Here is a 21,929-nt window from a genome sequence, read left to right as displayed (position 1 = left end):
AAAAGTGGTTCTGCATTCACATCTATTTATTTTTCTTTAAGTGCTCTAGGGCTTCTGCAAGTACTTTTTTCCCTATCTTTTTCTTTTAGTGCGACACCGAGATGATTAGTTGGGTTCTCATGCTAGAATGAAAGAAAAGATTTGTACATTATTATGATTAAGAACATAAGAGCTTCAAAAATTAAGGGAAGTTGCAAGAAGCCCTAATCTGTCACCACATTTAACTCCTTGTGACAGGGCTCCTCACCACTGCTTCACATGCCTTCCTGCACTAACATTCCTCCAGGTCACATGATCACCACACATCAACGGCACCTCCTCCTCTCAGGTTAGCAAAGGTCTGGCTGATGTTCCTTTGGTTTAACTGTACATTTTCATCTCAAGGCTTTCCTGTCACTTGCCACTCACTTGCATTTACAAACACATGGTAACACAGTATGTCTAGCAATGCATGGTGGTAAATATTCAATTAATAATCAATTTCTGGTATAGTTACTTAATATAACTTACAATTGTAATTAATTTGGAAGTTGTAGAAATTTTTCATGTAGCCAGAAACTTATTTCCTGTATAAGAATGTGGATTTGTGAACATCAACAAGATCTGTGAACCTGCTTTTAGAACAGTGTTTAACCTCTCCAGTATGATGTTCATTCTGCTTATTATTTGGTGATTTTATACAGCTTCAGAAACTTATGTGGTGGGATCAAAATAGTGAAAAGAATGGCCATTAATCTTACGACCTCCGTAGATCCTTGCTAATGTCAATAAAATTGTCTAATCATACCCAAAACTCAAGGTAAAAATGGGTCCCAGTATTGAAGGAGTTAAGGGTCAATAATACAGCATTACTTAGAGCCATAGGTTGCAAGATACTACTGCCTGAAATGAAAAGCTATCAACAGTTCACTTTCCTCAGTAAAGGGACATTTGGCATCAGTGTGTAGCTGAGATGGCAGAATTCTGGTTCTCCTCAGTGTGTCATGAAACAAGACAACTAACAATAGGTGGAACAAGGGAACTTAGCAGCCTTTACTTCATAGTTTCACCGCTACAATGAAACAACACGTGCTCTGGACTTGCCTACCTGAATTTATGCCATGAATTCAGTCTCTCAGCAATCATATAAAGGTCTCTCTTTGTGGCCATTACTTGCATGGTGTTGTTACTAGCCTGTCAGAACTTATTGAGAACATAAAATCTTAATTATGTATATGAACTCTCATTACTTTCATCTGTGAAGTGTATTTGTAAAGTAATATTCTTAGTATATTATTCTGGCAATCTAGGCTTAAAAGTCCTGAGTTACAAATACCTTTTATTGCTGCCTGTACACCAATGGTTCATGTGAAACAGTGTTACAGACTGCCAGTGGTGGTGCTGGACACATTCGCCATGCTATGGACAAGATTGAGATGCACATGTTACTTTTTCTATGAATTTATTGCCTTACATTATATAAGCTTAGCTATTTCACCGTTAGCTCAGCTTCCACAACGTGTAGTCTTCCTCACTTACTTAAGATGTAAGCTATTAATTAACAATGCCATCCCCACATGTGTACTATTTTCTACATATTTAAGTGGAATTCCAATATGGTCAACATTGTACCCAGCATACTGACGGCTCTTTAAGGTTTCTTCTGAAATTGTGACCAACAATTTAAAGAAGAATAAAGTTAAGTGATACAACTTTTCCTAACCACATGGAGTTGAAAGAAACAGCTCCCTCTCTTGCATTGCAATGGCAACGAACATAAACTAGGCATTTGATTACTATAATTTCCAAATCACACACACTTTGTCTTTCAATTTCTCAAAGCCAGATCCAAACAGGCTTTAGTGTATAAATTCCACCATCTAAGGCAGTGGATGAGCTGTGATCCCTAACATAGATCCACCTAATATTTTTTCTCTATGTATATACCTGAGCCTTGAATTGCGAGCCACACCCACTGGCCTCAGTATTGACCTGCACCTGTAACTGACAAGGACGGGCCTGCATGGAACCAGTGGGCTGGCTCATACTCACAACAGGCAAGGCCATGAAGAAATGATACAACAGAAGAAAACACAATTTCCTGGGTCCTGTGGCCCATGAAGAGAGACACCCCTGTACAAAGTCTTGTTTTCTAAATCCAAATCAGTGATCAGGAAGATGGTGGCAATAAAGGTTCTGGCTATATCACAGAGTCTTCATGAAATATGGCAGCCATTTCCTGGGGGCAGGTTCCCATCAGCCCTCTCAATCTCCAGGATGGCTCGAGTAAAGATGTCATTCACTGCCTGCAAAAAAAGAGGCAAGCTGAGGATTTCTCTTACTGCAAAGAATAAACACCAAACCTACACCCTGAAGATGGAAAGATTGCTCTGCCTGGGGTGACACACTGAAAGTGGAGCTCTCCTTGTTGCCAGTCTTGCTATGCCAAATCATCAACTGAACCAATAAAGTGACAAACACTAAATTCATAAAATTTAATGACTTCATTGAATACATATGCATTACCAGCTGTAAGAATACTTTCTACTAGGTGGGTTAAAATGGGAAAATGCTTCTCGAGATTTGCAAGAGTAAATAGAACATCAAGGGAAGCAAACTAAATATCTGACCAATATACTCATTAATAATTTTGCTATATGATCTCTACCAATTATTTTCATTGGACCTTAAAGCAATTTGATTTATGAATAATTATTATCATCAATATTCTAAGCTTCCATACACACCTGCACCTGTGAGATAAGGAACCTGAGCACAGACTGCATGGTTTCCAGCAGCTGTCAGCATCAGCCTATATATCAGAGGACCTTCAAGATCACTTCATTGCACACTGGTACAAAAGTCACAAGAATTTGTCAGCACGACTCACCTCATGTTCTTTGGCACTCGTCTCGAGAAATGCTGCCTTCCAGTTGTCAGCCAGACGACGTCCCTGGTCGGTGCTCACCACACGCTCCAAATGCAAATCATTCTTGTTGCCCACCAACACCACAGGAACTCTGGGAATGGGCAAGCCAAGTTATTGAATGGAAAATATACAGTGAACACTGTTGCACATGCCTAAATGTTCATACAGGTTAACTACAATATATATATGCTAAAAAAAGTGAGTTTTCTATATCTAATTTTATCAACAAGAAAAGTGTGTGTGTGTGTGTGTATGTGTTAACCTCGGGGAGTGAGCTCAGAGCTCATAGGCTGATCTTCGGGTAGGACTGAGACCACATCACACACAACACACACCAGGAAAGCGATGCCACAATCACTCGAGTTACATCCCGTAACTATTTACTGCTAGGTGAACAGGGGCCACACATTAAGAGGCTTGCCCATTTGCCTCGCCGCTTTCCAGGCCTCTCGATTGTGAGTCGAGCGTGCTAACCACTACACTATGCGGTGTGTGTGTGTGTGTGTGTGTGTGTGTGTGTGTGTGTGTGTGTGTGTGTGTGTGTGTGTGTGTGTGTGTGTGTGTAATTCACCACGGTCACCTCCTGGTCACCCAGCCAGTTTTCCCCATTACGGAGCAAGCTCAGAGCTCCTAGACCAATCTTCAGGTAGGACTGAGATCACAACACACCACACACCGGGAAAGCGAGGCCACAAGCCCTCAAATTACATCCCATACCTACTTGCTGCTATGTGAACAGAGGCTACACACTAAGAGGCTTGCCCATTTGCCTTACTACACCCAAGGTTCAAGCCCAGGCCTCTTCAATTGTGAGCTGAGTATGCTAACCACTGCACTACGCAGTGTGTGTAATTCACCTCGGTCGCTTGTTGGTCACCCAGCCAGTCTTCCCCATTACAGAGCGAGCTCAGAGCTCGTAGACCGATCTTGGGTAGGACTGAGACCACAACACTCTCCATACACCGGGAAAGCGAGGCCACAACCCCTCGAGTTACATCTCGTACCTATTTACTGCTAGGTGAACAGGGGCCACACATTAAGAGGATTGCCCATTTGCCTCACCGCTTCCTGGGACTTGAACCCAGCCCTCTCGATTGTAAGTCGAGTGTACTAACCACTACACTACGCGGTGTGTGTGTGTGTGTGTGTGTGTGTGTGTGTGTGTGTGTGTGTGTGTGTGTGTGTGTGTGTGTGTGTGTGTGTGTGTGTGTGCCTAAAAACTCACGTGACTTTGCCCATCATGTCGAGAATCTTATCATAGATGACCTGGGCCACCTCAAAGGACTTCTCTGACGTGATGGAGTACACCAGGACGTAGCCATGGATGTTCATGGAGTACTGGGCGGGGAAAATGCTGTACTCATCCTGGCCAGCAGTGTCCACCAGCTCCAGGCCGTACTCCTGTCCCCTCACCTGGTAAGACAATGCCACGCCACACTCAAGTACATCATTGGTTTACATTTACACTCATTTGAAACCCCTTTTTTTTCAGAATAAAAATGGTGCATTTCTTAGCATTGACAGTATTCATGTAAAAAATATTCTGCTTTTAAAACTTATTGCTTTTCAGAATTAAGGATATTAAAAAAAAAAAAAAAAAAAAAAAAAAAACACCATAGCAGAACAAGGTGCCATTCTGTCTAGATGCATATGTTTGTGCTGGTGAGGTAAGCACATCAAAGCACCAATTCTTTTCTATCTATCAGAATTAGCACAGTGAAGGAGGCTATTACATCTGACACTTGTAGACAGGCATGAATGAACAAAGCTGATACCACACCAGGCCTTAAGGTGCAAAGGATGAACAAAGAGAGGTGCTTACCTTGAGTTTCTTGGTAAAGGTGTTTTCAATGGTGGGGTCATAGCTGTCCACAAATTGGCCATCAACAAACTGGATGCACAGGGATGACTTTCCTGCAGGGAGACGTTATGTTAGGTCATGCTGGGAGGTTGAAAGACGGATTAGTGTTACGTTGGGTTGTTATGAGAGCAATTTCTCAATAATATAGTTTTATGGTGTTTGTTTGAATTTCTTGTACATAATATTTTTGTTAGGTAGATTATCTGAACTTTCTGGAGGCTGCAGGTTTCTACAGGCTATGATAAATCTTTGCAAAAACTACATGAATCCTCCATTCACTTCATGTGTTCCAACCTTGGTTAGGGTTAATTTTCATCTTCTTTGCTTGCATGAAATAAATAAATAAATAAAAGACAAAAAGTACTGTCTTGATTATTTTGTGCTGAGTATAATTGTTCTTTCATTGTGACATAAATAGCACCAAAATATATTTATGTATGATAAAAAAGACTTAGTGAGAAGATGCAATCATTTCTTATCACCCAATCCGCCTTATCTCCACCTGTACTCAAGCTGATACTTATTCAAACTTGCCCAATATTAACCTTGAAACACACCCAGCCTAACAAAGGATAGATACTGGAAATTTGAGCAGGTTTTTTGCGTGTTGTATCCCCCATGGCGTTATAGGGTGTGACCTTCAGCATCAGACATCTTTCTTGGTGCCCAAACAAAGCATTTCTGCTCCATTCAGCTGATAAACTCGCGTGGCACAGCTTGTTAGTTTTGCCAGGCATGTCATTCCTTCCAGACTAACACACACCACCAAACGGCGTCATTATGTAACTGTTAACACATGCAATTCTCAAGGATATTTTTTGTCAATCTATTTTTCCCGTCTAAAGGACAACAGTAATGTACAAGAATGAGACAAGTAGCTACGTATGTTATTAGTCCCACCCATAACACCCACTACAAAAACCACACCCACGTAGCAAAGAACCTATAGAAGACCACGTACATTGAGAGAGAAAGAAACACCCTAAAAAAAACTCATCCCGGGGAGTGATACGTAATGGAAGTGATAAATGTACATGCCTGATTCTGGACGGCTGCACTTACCAACACTTCTGTAGCCCATGACGGCCACTTTTCTATCCTTAGGAGGCATGGCTGTGTAGGGGCGTGGTCAGTGGTCCATACGAGTCGCGAGCAGCACACCTGGGGGTCCTGAGTGCGCCTCGGGGAGCGGGAAACACAGGTGAAGGTGCGGGTTTGTTTTGGTGCAGGTGATGGCGTCACTACTCTGCCACAGCTGTCTACCCGCGCACGGTTTTCACCTCTCCCTGCTGCCAATGTTGCTGAGCTGAGGGAACACAATGAATTTAATGCTTTTTCTTCATTTAATTGTTTTATTTGGTCCGTGTAGGTTGAATTTATGGATGTTTCGCTATTTTTTCTTTTCTTTCTTTCTTTCTTCCTCTGCCGCTCCCAGTTTTCAGTTTTCACATCTCCCTGCTGCCAATGGTGGTTAACAACAGAGAACACCATGCTTTTGATACTTTTTGTTCAGTTAATTGTTTTAGCTGGTCTGTGTTGGTTGAGTATATGGCTGTTTCGCTATTTTTCTTATTCCTTTCTATCTCAATCTTCCCCTCTCCCATATTCTTATAGCCGCTCCCAGTTTTCAGTTTTTCATATATCCCTGCTGCCAGTGTTGCTCAGCAGAGGGAACACCACACTTTTGATGCTTTTTATTCAGTTAATTGTTTTATTTGATCTCAGTAGGTTGCATATAGCTGTTTTGCCATTTTTTCCTTTTTCTTTCTTCCTCTCTCTCCCTCTCCCAGACTTATAGCCGCTCCCAGATTTTAGTTTTCATCTCTCCCCTGCTGCCAGTGGTGATTGACAGACGGAACACCATGCTTTTATTGTTTTTTGTTTGTTTAATAGTCCAGTTTGATTTCAGTGGGCTACATATATGGCTATTTATATATATTTTTATACTTTAACCTTAAGTCTTTGCCCAGGGGGTTAGTGGCAAGGTCCATCCCCCTCCTTCGTTGTATTTCATTATTAATACAACAATAATGTATCAATCAGTCAAGTAATCACTATTTTTGCGTTTTTTATTTCATTCTAGCTCTCACCTAAGCCGCTCCCAGTTTTCAGTTTTCATCTCTCCCTGTTGCTTAGGAGAGTGAACACCTTGAATTTGTTTGCTTTTTGTTCCATTAATTGTTTCATTTGATCTCGGTTGGTTGTACATATATCTGCTTTTTATCTTTTATTCATTTATTTCTTCTTTGGCTGCTCCCAGTTTTCAGTTTTCATCTCTCCCTTCTGCCAATGGTGGTTGGCAGAGGGAATAATATCATGAATTTGTTGGGTTTGTTAAGTTTTCAGTTATTTTTTCTAATCTTTCAATGTGTCATATATATGTGTTCATTATGTCCTTCATTTCTATAGGCACATTACTTATTCTTAGTTTTAAATTTTTACTTAATTGTATTTGTTTTTTTTTTGTGTGTGTGTGTGTGTCTGTGTGTGCGTGTTTGGTGCAAGTATTATCATTATTATTATTATTATTATTATTATTATTATTATTATTATTATTACTACTACTACTACTACTACTACTACTACTACTACTACTACTACTACTACTACTATTATTATTTGTTTTAGGTAGTAGTAGTAGTAGTAGTAGTAGTAGTAGTAGTAATAGTAGTCATGGTACAATAACTTTATTGTACCATGGTAGTAGTAGTAGTAGTAGTAGTATGCAGTAGAAGGCCTAACTAGTAGTAGTAGTAGTAATTATAACAGACTAGTGGTACGATACTTACATATTATAGTAAAGTTCCCTTCTGCTTTTCACTGTGTGTGTGTGTGTGTGTTTGTGTGCTAAGATATAACTATAGTCCTTCCATCTTTCCTTCAGCCAGCACCTCCTTGTGTGTCTACTTCCGCTGCCGATACAAAGACGGACATGTGTGAAACGATAGATAACACTCAAATATCCTACAACCCAGTGCTATCTTCACCATTATACAATCCACATGTCAAAATTCTTTCAATACTAACGAGAAATACACATTATTCACCAAAAATCACTGTAGGGAGACAAGAAGCGTGATCTTGGACGATAAAAAGGCGCACAACATCGTTACATCGGTCGCCGAGGCAACACTCAGTAAACAACACAATGGCGGCCAGTGACTCACATCCAGTCCTTCCCTCCAGCCAGATGTCCGTGTTTTCTGGTAAGCACGAGCCCTCTGCACCTCAAACTACCACCACACCACGAACAAATAAGCTCAGGGAATCGGAAAATAGCCACAAAACCAGCGTAGATAGGGAGATAAAGGCGGAAATGCCACGTGAAAGTGAAGGAACATTACTCGCTATTATTAGACATCCTTGCAATCATAAATCATTTAGGAAGTGAATAATAGGTGTTCTGGTCTTATTTGTTCATTTATTTATCTATTTTTAGCTTCAGTAAGGTTAAGGAAGTCGGTAAAGCTTTGCAGTGGGAGGGAAGAAAGGGGGGCGAGGCCAGACCCAAGGTCATGATGGTGGTGGAGGGAGGCTGGGGGGAGGAGGGAAGTTGTGAGGGGAACCTGTCTGTGTGTCTGTTGGGTCCGAGAGGGTACAGAAAAGGAGGGGAGGTTAATTTAGTGTACTTTTTTTTTGTTTTCTCTCATACATGTTTGTGTGTGTTGGGGGGAAGGGGGAGGATCAGGTGTGTTAAATTTACCAGGTGTTTTATTCATATTGGTGGTTAATTGTATAAAGATTAGCCTGATTATTTTTCACCCAAACCTTGACTTTGTGGTGAAATGGATGAATAATGTTGCTGAGAGAGAGATGGTAGTGGTGTCATTTAGCTGCAAAGATCAATAATATCAGAGGTAAGAAAGGTGTATAGTTTTTTTTGTACCATATGTAGTTATATTAATTGACTAAAAAGTGCTTTACAGGATTAATTGATGAATAATACCAACCTTTGTGTGTGAAATTGAAATCAGGGTGTTTGGCAAGACAGACTAATTCCACTTTAGCTTTCTGTGACCTATACTTGGCCATTAGTATTATGTACATAGAAGAGCTTGCTTATTTTATCCAACTATGGTGATATTTGATGTTAAGAATAGGTAAGAACAGCTGGTGTCTTTGTTCTTTCCCTGCAAACCCAACATATGGTAGTGGAGAAAGACAAGATGGATGGTTCTGTCGATCTAACATAACATAACATAAATAATAGGATAACAAAGGGCCACCAGGGCCCATCTAGGTTATCCTGTATCAGTCGCACAGCGACCTCGTCATCAGTACTTAAAGATACACTTACAAGTACACAATACATTATATACTAATTCTAAATATTTGGCCCATTAACAGGGCTAAGTCCTGCAGCGAAATCCTCTACAATTTGTGGTCCCCATACATGGGGATCATGTCTTGTTTAACTATAGTAAATTTCTTATAAAAACTATCATGCAGTGCTATACATAATTATAAATCTAATAAATTTAAGTGCTTATCTAATCTGTTTTTAAACATTGTCAAACTAGTGCTATTTACAACCGTCTCTGGCAATGCATTCCAGAAGTCTACCACCCTATGACTAAAGAAATATTTTCTTATATCTAACCTGCAGCCTTGCTTTCTAATCTTCCTGCCATGATTTCTAGTCCTATTTCCCTCCTCTAAGGTAAAGAAAGATCTCACATCTATGTAGTTTGTATCTGAGAACATTTTAAATAACTCTATCATATCCCTCTTATACATCTCCTCTCAAATGAAAACATGTTTAATTCCTTTAATCTATCTCTATACTCCAGGCGCTTTAATGCTGGTATCATCCTAGTTGCTCTTCTCTGAACTGCTTCTAACATGTTGATATCCTGCCTATAGTGGGGTGACCAGGCCTGTATGCAATACTCTAAATGGGGCCTAACATAGGAATTATATAAGCTACGCACCACTTCCTTACTTTTATAACTAACATTTCTATTTATAAAACCCAGGATCCTATTTGCCCTATTTCTTGCTTCTAAACATTGCTTTGAAAATTTCATAGTCCTGTCTATCACTACTCCTAAATCCTTTCCTTCCTCTACTGCCTCTAGCCAACATCCCTCCATCTCATAGTTAAAGTTTGTGTTGTCTTTACCTAAATGCATAACCTGACACTTTTAGAATTAAACTCCATCTGCCACCTGTCTGCCCATGCTATCAGCCTGTCCAGGTCTCGTTGTATTCTGTAATTGTCCTTTTCACCCTGTACTGCACATGCTATCTTAGTATCATCTGCAAACTTTGATACTTTGCTACTAATTCCTATATCTAAATCGTTAATGTACACCAAGAAAAGAAGAGGTCCTAGCACTGATCCTTGGGGTACCCCACTAACCACTTCCTTCCACTCAGACATTGCCCCATTTAATACTACTCTCTGTTTCCTATCAGAAAGCCATTCACTAATCCAATCAACTAACCTACCCCTATCCCATGTAGTCTCAATTTGTACACTAGCCTCCTATGCGGTACCTTATCAAACGCCTTGCTAAAATCTAGATATATAACATCTATGCTATTTCCATCATCTAACTCCTTGGTAATATATTCTAAGATATCGAGCAAATTTGTAAGACAGGACCTCCCTGATCTAAAGCCATGTTGGGTATCTCTAATTAATCTATTCTCATTTAAATGCTCCCAAATACTACCCTTAATGATTTTCTCTAGTATCTTACATACTATACTAGTTAAACTGATCGGTCTATAATTATTCGCATCATCCTTCCTACCTTTTTAAATATTGGAGTAACATTAGCTAACTTCCAGTCCTGAGGTATCTCAGCAAACCTAAGTGATCTTTCAAAGATTAACTTAAGTGCTTCAGAAATACTGTCTACACCCTCCCTAAGTACTCTGGCATGTAGCTCAATGACTCTTTCTCTGTGTTTCTTTTTATCTAGGAGAGTGCAGTAATAAGAATCACTTTAAAGAGGCAAGATATAGATTGAATGAGGATGATTCTGTTGCCCTTATGACACCTTTTTCCTGTTTTTATTCAAGAAAGTGTTTTTGTGTTCATAATGTTCCCTCTTCTTGCTGTAAGAAGATTAACTTTACAGAGACAAAATGTGGACTGATTGAGGAGGTTTCTGTGCTCTAATGATTTATTTTTATTTTTATTTATTTTTTTTATTAAGTGTTCTATTGTTCCTTTTCTTGCTTTAATGTAAGATGTTAATTTTATCTCTGCTGAGTAATAATAATGAATATTATGGAAAAGATGAATTGGGGGTCATTGATTGCCAATCATTTATCAGATCCTTACCTGGTATTCTTACCTGATGGGCCTCCTTCCCCCATTTGGATAGCAAAAGGAAGCAGGAAGCCATACTCTGCTGATGCGCTAGCATGTAATTGAAAAGTATTCCAGGGTAGATTTACTAAATTAGTTAGATAGCTGGAAAGTTCATCATTATGCGTGGATGGAAATTAAGTAGAGTTTTTGTCTTAAGTTTTATTTGGGTTAGTGTTGCATTAGTTTGACAAAGCTGCACATTTTATATCAAGATTTTGCCATACATGCTGTTTTTCAGATGTGTGTGCCATGTTCCTTGCATTTGGGTAAAGCAGTTGGTGGTCTTCTGATCAGCCAACTGCTCTGTTTGGACCCCCAGCCTGCAGCTCCATAGCCCTACTACCCCCACTCTCTCCCATTTAAGAGCTTAAGTACAGCAAGTCTCCTCACCCATCACTATGCCCATCTGTGTCTCGGATTACACGTGGCGGCAGACACTGGAGAGGGTGACTCTGATCCTCAACCTGCACCACACCAGCCCCAAGAAGGTGGATGTGGTCACTACCAGCTCCTACCTGAAGGTCAGTGCCTCTGGTGGATCCGTAAAACCTGCTGTGTCTAGAGGTTCTTCATTCAGGAACTGTGTTTGTGTTTGAAATTGATTTTGATTTTGATGCTATAAACATGTACTCTTCTAAATTACTGATGGCTATTTGGTACATGTTTTCTGAGTTATTAATTACTCTGAGACATTTTAATATGTTTTACAGCTACTTCCAATCTTTAAATGATAGAAATTGGAAAATCTATATATTTTTTTATCTTTCTTCTTTCTTGTAGATGTTAATCAAAGATTTGATGCATTACTGCTGGTACTTTTCATTGTTTGGTATTGCAGTGAAAGTGTCAAGTGTTTGTTTTAGAAATTCTTTTGTGACATTGTTGACTGCATTCAACTTTCTTGGAATCATTATGGTGTCAGGTTGTCATGAAAGTTTCTTTCTTCTGTGCTTTAGGTGAGCTTCCTGCCTTACATGTGTGAAGTGTTCCTGTGCCACATGATCAAAGTGGACCAGAGCTCAGCGTGCATCTTGAAGGGCTGCCTGGAACTCACTCTCATGAAAGCTGTGCCACAGATGTGGAAGGAGGTGGGCCTGAAGCTCAACAAGGAGGAGATGGCTCTAAAGAGGCAGGAGGCAATCAAAGACATGGAGGAGGAGGAGAAAAGAAAGACCAGCAAAAGAAAAGGTAAGCAAACATACTTGATTTGATTTGTTTAGTATCCTTCTTCAGTAAGTTTAATGTAATTTGATTATCTAATTCTTATTTTGTGATTAACCACATGACAGAGGAATGCATCAAGAGAGAGAGGTTTGCTGTGTCACACCAGATTGAAGTGGATGACCAGACAAGGGCAGAACGCAGCAGGATGGTGGAAAAGGAAAAGACAGAGTTTTTCAAGGCAGGAAGCCCTCATGAAGGCAACAAGCACTTGTCAGGAACACTTCCCATTCAGAACATGGGCAATGGACAGCCAGAGAACCATAACAAACCTGAGGCTGGCAAGCTGTCGCCTGAGGAACACAATACTGAGTGTCTGAGTAAGTTGGTGCCATAATCCTTCCTGTTACAAAATTCATCAAGCTAAACTTGTATCCATCAGAAATACCAAGTGTTATGTGCTGCATTTGTTTTTACTATGCAACGACTAAAGTGTGTTGTTGATGGCAGCCAATCTTGTATTTTGATGCTGGCACATTAGGCACCTCATCCTCCATGCTTGCTTACCCTCCAAGTGCAGGCATTCTGTTGTCATTCCACAGAGGAAGACCAGGAGGGGCAGACACTGAGGGGGCGAGCCAGCAGCACATGCTCTGAGGAGGGCACAGAGGCCACCCAGGAGGCTGACTATGATGGTGATGGAGAAGACAGCATCTACTACTCCTCCACTGAGAACCTTCACCGCATGGTGAGTGGGCCAGCCAGAGACAGGCAGGCTGCATTATCCTGTGCCTCACAACCACACTGCCTTGTCACTTTATATAGGAAAGAAGGAAAGAATGGTACATGTAACTTAATGACTTGATATCCAAGGTACTATTTAGCAATTTATTGGATGTTACACAGTAAAGAAAAACATGCTTGTACCAAATTGTTGCATCTGAAATATGTTTTCCCTTTATTAATGTCATAGAAAAAATATAGAATAAATAACAGTGAATTCCTTGTTGTTCAATAGTGACTGTCTGTTGTTAGTGTTCTGAGATCCCTTGGCTTTCCTTAACACTGGCTTGCATGCCTTATGACGGTTGTCTGTGTGAGGAGTCATCACTCGGAACACATCACAGGATCGTGGCGCACGGCGGGACAAGGTGGAGGCGGCAAACCGCAGGCAGAAGAAATGGAATGCCAATCGTAAGGCAACAGCAAGGGAGAAAGAGAGCAAGAAGAGGAGCAGCCCGACTGTGCCTCCTGTGCGGTGTGGTGGCACCATCAACATGACCCACACCCAAAGAGTCTTCCCCTCACCTGCCAGGGAATCAACACACCCTGAGGAGCAGCAGGTGAGGCCCTAGCACCTGTGTTATGGGAGGCACCAGCTCTTTTCCTCCCCCAGAACTATGAATGCTGAGTGCTTATGTCAGGTTGTAAGTTTTGAAGTGGTTGATGATGATGCTGAGTGTGAATTTGAGTATACCAAGGGTTTCCTGATGGCATACTAGCAAACATCAATCTTATGAAGCAAGAGTAAGTGCAATGTGATGATAACTTTTATTCTTTTGACACTGCAGCCACAAGCAAAACAGTTGCAACACATATTTCTTTATTTTCAAGATGATTTTTACTTCTAAGGACACTCACTCTCATAGATTAATGTAATGGGGAGACCATCTGATGAAAAAAAAAAAAAACAGGTGTGGTTATTTTTCACATGTATAGCAACTATGAGGCTGTTGTCTAGACCACATTTTGAAGTACTATGTTTTAATATTCTAAGGAGTGTGGTAGACAAAGTGGTTGGTTTTGTGATGTTACTCCACCTGATGTTTATGTATATGTTTGTACAGTGGCTGGAGGCTCAGTCAGGTGCATCACCTGGCCAGCAGGACACAGGAGGCAGCTCATCACAGCCCAATGAGGAGCACTTCAAGAAAAAGGCTGTGTGAGTATTTGCACTTATCTTGAAAGAGAGAGAGAAGTTAAATCTTTAAATCTTATATTTATTACACTTTACTCTGTATTTTGATATAATTTTAAAAAGTTGCTTCCTCTTCTGTTTGTTTTAGTATTTGTCTAGTTTAGAATCTTTGCTCTAGTTCATAACAAATCAACTATTTGAGCTTCACAAAAATAAATGAAAGAGAAGTGAAATTATTGAAAGGTATTTCACCTTTGCCCTTCCCTTAGGACTTTGTTTAGCAGTGGTGACTACCAGGGATGTGCCAACGCCTGCACGGAGGGCCTGAGGCTGAACCCTTCCTCCCCAGCCTTCTACAGCAACCGTGCCGCAGCTCACCTTGCCCTCAGGAACCTCCACCACACTGTGAAGGATTGCTCCAAGGTGATGAACTGAAAATAATTCAGCATAGTGGCAGGATAGTATTGGCATTATCATTAATTCATAAAAGCAGTGTAATTTCTAAGGGACTAATACAGGGAACTTGGATGTCTCCCTCAGGCACTGGAACTCCTCATTCCACCCACACAAGACAACAGCAAATCTCGCCTTTTGTGTCACATTCGGCGAGGCACAGCTCTAGTCCACCTCTCCTTGCTGTCTGAGGGCTTGGCAGACTACCAGGCAGCACTACAGCTCAGCCCTGAAAACAAGGCACTGAGGAAGGATGCAGAGAGGATTCAGAACATGTTGATGGCTTCCACAGACTCCAACGAAGACAGTGGCTGTGAAGCAGGAGGGGAGAGATGTAGAAGCAGCTCCAACAGTCCCTAGCATGGTTGAGGCAGGTTCTTCTCTCTTTAACTATGCAGGGGAGAAGGGGTTGTGTTGTGCTGATAAAGTGGTAATGTTTGGTGGTTGAGAGATGGAGGTAAAAATCTCAAGTTGAAGTGGAGATATTTTATTGTCTGTGGAGCTGTATTGGGATTGTGATTAATGTTCTTTTATTACCTTTCCCACCATCTGTTGCTATCCACTTCTCAATATACTTTTGAGTCTCACTTTCATATATGATTCTCAAGTTCAACTGTTTTATATGCAGTCTCATTTTTGCCTTCATCCTCTCTGTTTCTCTCACCATACATTGTAGGAATCCAACAGTGTTTCTCCACACAACCCATTCTTTTATCTCATTTTCCATGCCTCCAAGATGAACAAACACGTACCATCTCCAATCTTTCCATGGTATTCCTAATTGATTGTTCTTTATGATGCTTCTTTTGCCATCAGAGTCTTTGCTGGTACCTCGCCATTGGGAATTGCTGGACCACTAGTTTCTTTATTTAGCAGGACCATTGACCAGTAGTAGGCTCCTGTCTGGTCATAGCCATTTCTGTTGTCATTATAGAGGTAACATGCCCCCCAGCTGTCATTCCCTATCCTGATTTGTGAAGATTGTCACTCCCCAGTCACCTGCATGAAGGTGGTGAGCTGTGGAATGTTGAGTTCCTCTGATTCATTCTTGGTGGTAATACATTCACCCACCTACATGATGTGTTGTCAGTCATTTGTCCAGTATTATATATAAGTAATGAATAAGTAATCTCAGGCTTCACATCTGAAATGGGCACAATTCTTAGGTTACTAGTTATCTCTCATGAATACTTTGTTAATCTACTGAGAACCTCTATTATGCTGAATCATTGAAGGCTGTAAAGCTGTGTAAGCTGTAGTATTGCCAAAGAGAAGGAGAATTGTATCTGGAATGTTTTTAAAGTTTAGAAGAACTTTGTTGAAAAGAATATTGTAATTGAGCTTTCTGCAGCCATTCACTCTTGAGACACTTCACTTGCTTCATTGTGTGCACATTTCACAGATAGTAATAGTAAATGAGACAGTTGTGTTCAGTGTTTCGTTTGACACTGGTGAATCAAGGGATTTTTTTCAACTATTTTTTTTTGAGCATTGATAAGAGAGCAATGTGATAACGCAGACAATAGAAGAATGAATGATATTGTGATAAGTGGCTCGTTGCCTAGTGTGGTTTTCCTTGACATAGTTTTTGTATGTTTATATGTAGGTTAAGATGATCTACCTCATAACTTTTGTACTCCAGACAAGAACCACATGCTCAGTAGTCAGCAAGGTTGTCCCTGCTGCCAGGACACCCACATGTACTGCAGTAAAGGTTCCTGGCAGTCAAAGGAACCATCAAAGGTTCTCTCTGGTCCAAGCAAGCATTATGAGGTTGTCTATGCCAAGACATTGTGTGCCTATGTGCTAGTCTGTCCCCCACATGTTATCGCATTCTCAGCATTATTTACAGGGTAACTTATAGACGAACGTGTTAAAAATGTATGTACGTACATATACAGGAGAGCAGTGACTTATTGCGTATATCATATGCCTCTTGAATCAGCCTGTCGTCTTAGTTGCTGTAGTTCTGATCTTGAGACTAGTGCTTGGTAGTGTTGCAAAGACAAGTTTTGTGCCATGTGAATGCAGCTTAAGAATACATAGCCTCAAATTCTAATATGTATGAGCGTGTATTAAAGACACTGTGCAAGCGTAAGCAAGCAAGCATGCACACACACACACACACACACACACACACACACACACACACACACACACACACACACACACACACACACACACACACACACCACAATACATCGCAGCTGTTTATTCCGTATCACATTGTCATCACCATCATCATCAGTAAAACAGTACCCATTTATGGAGTGCTTATAAATAATATGTATATGTCCAAGTATATAATATATGTATATCTATTGGTGTAGGTGAGTGGCCTGGTCTCAGCGTGGCAGCCTTCCAGAGTCTAGGCCTTGCTGTACACCAGATGCACATGTGACAGTGTGGCAATTTTGGAAATATATCCCAGCCATCCAGAAGTGAATGTTCTTTATGATATTCTGAGTTTTTCTTCCTTCAGTACAGGATAAAGGTTTAATGAAGTATATGTGATGAAACTGCAGAGACTGGTGTAGTGAATGACAGGAAGCAGTGGACAGGGAAAGCCTTCAAGCCTGTCTTGTGATATATTCTTGATAAGCGATGGTGACCTTTCTTTTGTCTCATGCATTCTCATATACCAAACCAAACTCTCTGTTGCAGTGTACACATTTTTTACCAGTTTTTAAGTTATTGCTTGAAATTTTTAAGTTGTCCTACATTTAGAACATGCATTCTCTTGCTATCAGCTAACAAAAATTAACAGTGTGTGCTTTGATACGCTGCAGTATGTTATCTTAACAGTACGTTTTAACAACATTGATTTAATGAAGCCTGTCATACTTAAACCAGTGTTCTTTATTGTGTTCTGAAAATGTTCAGTGATTTAATGAAGCCTGTCATACTTAAACCAGTGTTCTTTATTGTGTTCTGAAAATGTTCAATTAAGTGTGTACGGTTTTAAGTGTTCATTGTGGTGAATTGTATTTTTTTTTTTTTTTTTCCCATGAAGCATAGCTCATACCTTTCATTGTACTTAGTTCATCAATGTATGGATAGGTAAAAGTCTGTACTTGCAGATCAGGAAAGAGATCACAAGCATATGCAGCTGCAGTGCTTCATACAGTTATGCTTTGTGGCCCAGAAGTAACAGCACACAGCATGGTGATAGTGCACAGCCTGTGAGTGACTCCTGTCTGTCTTCACCCAGTGGTGTGACCAGTGGCAGTGAGTTCTTGAGTATGTCAGTGATCAAAACACTTCCGGACCAATGGTAATGAAACTCCTGACAGGTTGTGATGTTTGTGTTAGGGTGCAGTGTTTCAAGAGAATTTGCTGCACATATTGTGCAAAGAAAGATACATAGCTGTTGTTGGTATTAGTTTATTGTTTTATATAAAAAAAAAATTAAAAATGTATATAGTATTAGAACATACAGTCTCCATTTTGAAGCATCACATTTGAATTTTTATGCACTTGATAATCAACTATTTAATTGCCTTCAAATCAAATTATGTAAATTATATAAATAGGTGAGTGCTGTGAACATGTGCAGTGCAGTATTATGGTAATTAAAGCTTTACTTCAGCATGAATACTTATTTCAATTAATTTAAAGAATCCTAAGCATTAGGTTTTTAAACAAGGCAAAAGTCATGACAAATCTCAATAATTATCACTCACATAAATATATATGGGTTCATAAAAAAAGACAACACTGGCAACTACGACCAGAAGAGGACATTGAGGGCCATGCACACACAAGCTGCCGCCACCCAGGGGCTCTTCCTCTCCCCAATGCGGGCCATCTTCCAAAAGGTTCCGATGGGTCTGCAATGGAAGCGCACAAACCCATGAAAATCAGGTACATTCCTATAATTTTCACGTATGAAGAGAAATAAAATGGTCAATTTGGTTACTGTAATGCTCAGATACTCTCACCTCCATATAATTCAAGTTGTAGAGATTAAAAATGCACACAATCATTATAATACAAAATGATCCTGTACCATAAGTTAAGACATATATAAGCATCATAGTATTCCCATTAAACTATAAAAAAAACTACATTCACACCAGTTAAACCTCTAGACAATAAGTACAAGTAATATATTCAGTAATGGCATAACGGCTTGATGTGTCAATTTTAACACGTACACCAATCCTTACCCTGTTTTTTGCCGATCCAGCAGTGACGGGGCAAAGGAGCGGATGTAGGTGCAGGTGCAGATAAGCAGCAGCACCACACACAGCAGACTCTCAAAGTTGAAGAGTGCCGACTGGAAGAGAGAGAAAAACCTTGGCTGAGGAATCTAATGCAATAGTAACCTCAAATGATTAAAGTAAGTGGATGATCAATTATTTGAATTTGTAATTACACAAGAGACTTCACTGCTTCCTTAATTAATAAGAAATATACTTTTATGAGGCTGGGAAACTAGAAATGTGTAGAAAGTTTAAGATTTAACATTTAAAATATTGTGTGTGTCTTGCAAGTTCCTAGTGGCTCATTTATAGTGTAGGGAAGGCTATAATGGTGGATATGTAAGCCACTGAAATATATATGTTTTAGTTACCCATTAATATTAATCTCCATTCAGTATTTCCCATTATTATTGCATTGTACATATACTGATAGTAATTTGTATGTACCAATAAACCATTCCCTATTCTGTCAGGTATATTTCATGATTCCGCTCATTTAAAGTTAAAGTGGCCTGATTTGAGTTGATCTACTATTATGGTCCGAGTTGGTAGCGTGTGGTCTGGTCCGAGTTGGGTGTGAACATGTAAAGCCTTGACAATCTATCCCAGTCCAACCTGTAGTCTTCCCGAAACACTCTTATATCATACCACGTTCGCTACCCTTAGTAATAATAAGGAAAGAATGTGTGGAGTACCATGGTGGTGCGGCAGTGGTGGAGGTGGCGGCGTGGTGAGGGACAGTCAGTTGTGTTTCTTGAGCCCACCAGCTGATGACAACACAACACAAGCGGTGGTGGTGTGACTGCAGGATCAGCCTTGGCAACGGCACCTCCCCACGCTGTGTGGTGTTTGACTAGCAGCAATGACGAGCAAAAAAACAAAATCGTATATTCAAATACCAAATCGAACTGAAAGAAAGTGGAGAAATGAAATGTTAGAAATCTAATAACATGATAAAATCTGGCATCCACTGTATTGGCAACAGTGATAAGCAAAAACTTATATCTAAGAGCAACAAGGATCACTATATCAAAACAAAATCACAGTAAAAGAAAAAATACAAATACAGTAATAAAACAAAACGAAAATTACATAGCAGTACTTAGTTGTATCCCCTTCATTGGCAACAGTGTCACCTGCAGCAGCTGATCGGCAGCTCTTCCCGTAACTCAGTGTTGAGGTAGACGTTGCTGTGAGGGGAGTGAGCGAGCCGGTCCTCCAGGATTCTCAAGTTCACGCGAATAAGGATGGATTCCATAGAGGGAAACATAAGATTGCTCCTGCAGGGGAAGGAAGTAGAGGAGTCCCAAGATTTCTGTGACTTCACGCTGCAAGACCAGAACGAGGTGACAGGTAGGAATGAAGGAAGGAAGGAAAGGGTGAGAGGAGGAATGCTGGTAGGTGAAGGAAGGAAGGAAAGGAGGAATGAAGGAGAGGCACGGAGGAATGTTTGGACTGGTGAAAGAGTGAAAGAATAAAGGAGAGAGAACGAAGTGAAGGAAAGAGAGGTGACATGTAGGAATGAAGGAATGAGGAGAGGAAAGATGTAAGAATGAAGGAAGGAAGGACAGGATAAGAATAGTAGGTGAATGGAGGAAGAACGAGAGAAATTGAGAAAAGAGAGAAATGCTGTTTAGATCAAAGAGTGAAAGAAGGAAGAAATGTTAGAAGGAAATCTCTCTCTCTCTCTCTCTCTCTCTCTCTCTCTCTCTCTCTCTCTCTCTCTCTCTCTCTCTCCACACCCACCCAGACAGTGAGTGAGTGAGTCAGTCAATGGATCAATAGTATAATGAAATGTATCAATTCAATAGTTAATAGTCTTGGGGTCACTGACAAAAGAATCAACACAGTCTTGTCTCAGAAGGAATGGGAATGAAATGACGCAGGAAATTACGAGAGAGAGAGAGAGAGAGAGAGAGAGCTAAACGCTCTCTCTCTCTCTCTCTCTCTCTCTCTCTCTCTCATCTTCCTGTCATAATAACTTGCAAACACACTATACACAATTTTATAATCATTACTTGCTCTTTCATCTATTTCTCGTCATTCCCTGCATTAAACCTTCCTTCATCTTATATTAGCAAAAAAATATACATAGCTATCGATTCAACTCCTTGTGTGTGTGTGTGTGTGTGTCTGGTCATTGGAGTAAAAGTACACACGGGAGGGGGTGGGGGCGGTTAGAGGAGTGAATGGGAGGGTTGAGGGGAGTAGTGGGGGAGAGGGAGTGCGTCAAGTAAGTACCGTTAGCACCTGTGAGGGAGGGAGAGGGGAAGAGAGGGGAGAGAAGGAGGGAGGAGGGAGAAAAAGAGAGGAGGGAGAGGCAGAGGCACGGCCTAGTGTTGGCCTAAACCTCCTCCTCCTCCTCTTCCTCCTCCTCCTCCTCCTACTCATCTCCACTGTCGAGAGAGAGAGAGAGAGAGAGAGAGAGAGAGAGAGAGAGACGAGATTAAATTTAGTGCCCCTTTATTTGTAAGATTTCAAAGATTGGGTTCATTTTTAGCTCAGAGAGAGAGAGAGAGAGAGAGAGAGAGAGAGAGAGAGAGAGAGAGAGAGAGAGACGTAGCTGCCATTCATTCACAGGATGGCAATGCGAGGTGATTGAAAACTCCTACTCCTTCCTTCTTCTTCTTCTTCTTCTTCTTCTTCTGCTTCTTCTGCTTCCATCGACAAGGAGAGGGTGAAGTGTGGGGGAAGGGGGGGATTCCTCTTCCATCCTGCTTTTATGCTTCCCTCTCATGTCACTCCTCCTCCTCCTCCTCCTCCTCCTCCTCCTCCTCCTCCTCCTCCTCCTCCTCTCTCTTCTCTGTACGAAATAACCGGCGATTTCCAGAGAGAGAGAGAGAGAGAGAGAGAGAGAGAGAGAGAGAGAGAGAGAGAGAGAGAGAGAGCAAATAACATTCCTTTCTTTAGTTGTGTTTTTATTTTATGTTTATTTTTATCTTATCTTTTTGTTTCGTCCACTTTGCTGACCTTACCGAGTGAAAACGAGGGCTGATTGTTTGCTTCTTCTCCTTGTTCTTGTTCTTCTTTTTCATTATCTTTTCTTCTTCTTCTTCTTCTTCTTCTTCTTCTTCTTCTTCTTCTTCTTCTTCTTCTTC

General features: G+C 40.6%; 3 protein-coding genes across 7 annotated transcripts in view; 2 read left to right on the top strand and 1 right to left on the bottom strand.

Moving 5' to 3' along the window:
• Positions 1-1,424: 1,424 nt before the first annotated feature.
• LOC123509671 (GTP-binding protein Rheb homolog) lies at positions 1,425-6,212 on the bottom strand. Its single transcript, XM_045264137.1, has 5 exons — positions 5,832-6,212; positions 4,731-4,822; positions 4,134-4,321; positions 2,870-2,999; positions 1,425-2,285 (listed from the first exon to the last, which is right to left on the bottom strand). Exons 1-5 carry the CDS (start codon positions 5,878-5,880, stop codon positions 2,196-2,198), a joined length of 549 nt encoding a protein of 182 aa, XP_045120072.1. The 5' UTR covers positions 5,881-6,212; the 3' UTR covers positions 1,425-2,195.
• A 1,607-nt stretch (positions 6,213-7,819) lies between these two features.
• LOC123509665 (dynein axonemal assembly factor 4-like) lies at positions 7,820-18,221 on the top strand. 2 transcript variants are annotated; one of them, XM_045264127.1, is made up of 10 exons: positions 7,820-7,975; positions 11,333-11,615; positions 12,051-12,282; positions 12,384-12,635; positions 12,858-13,003; positions 13,383-13,598; positions 14,103-14,197; positions 14,443-14,596; positions 14,714-14,996; positions 16,957-18,221. In XM_045264127.1, the coding sequence occupies exons 2-9, from the start codon at positions 11,493-11,495 to the stop codon at positions 14,984-14,986; spliced, it is 1,491 nt and encodes a 496-aa protein (XP_045120062.1). In that variant the 5' UTR covers positions 7,820-7,975; positions 11,333-11,492; the 3' UTR covers positions 14,987-14,996; positions 16,957-18,221. The 2 variants fall into 2 exon arrangements, with proteins under 2 accessions (XP_045120062.1, XP_045120060.1); XM_045264125.1 differs by having other exon boundaries at positions 14,714-18,221.
• A 1,764-nt stretch (positions 18,222-19,985) lies between these two features.
• Positions 19,986-21,929, top strand: part of LOC123509668 (8-oxo-dGDP phosphatase NUDT18-like) — an 18,546-nt gene continuing 16,602 nt past the window's right edge. For 3 of the 4 annotated variants that reach the window (XM_045264132.1, XM_045264134.1, XM_045264133.1), the window contains exon 1: positions 19,987-20,184. In XM_045264132.1, the coding sequence (XP_045120067.1) occupies positions 20,079-20,184 (106 nt within the window). In that variant the 5' untranslated portion in view covers positions 19,987-20,078. Of the gene's footprint in view, positions 20,185-21,929 lie in introns of all 4 variants that reach the window. The other variant, XM_045264135.1, reaches the window with a different exon arrangement.

This window comes from Portunus trituberculatus, chromosome 27 (genome assembly GCF_017591435.1).
Source record: "Portunus trituberculatus isolate SZX2019 chromosome 27, ASM1759143v1, whole genome shotgun sequence".
NCBI lineage: Eukaryota > Metazoa > Arthropoda > Malacostraca > Decapoda > Portunidae > Portunus > Portunus trituberculatus.
The sequence above is the reverse complement of the archived record's forward strand: the minus strand, read 5'-3'. Positions and strand labels throughout refer to the sequence as shown.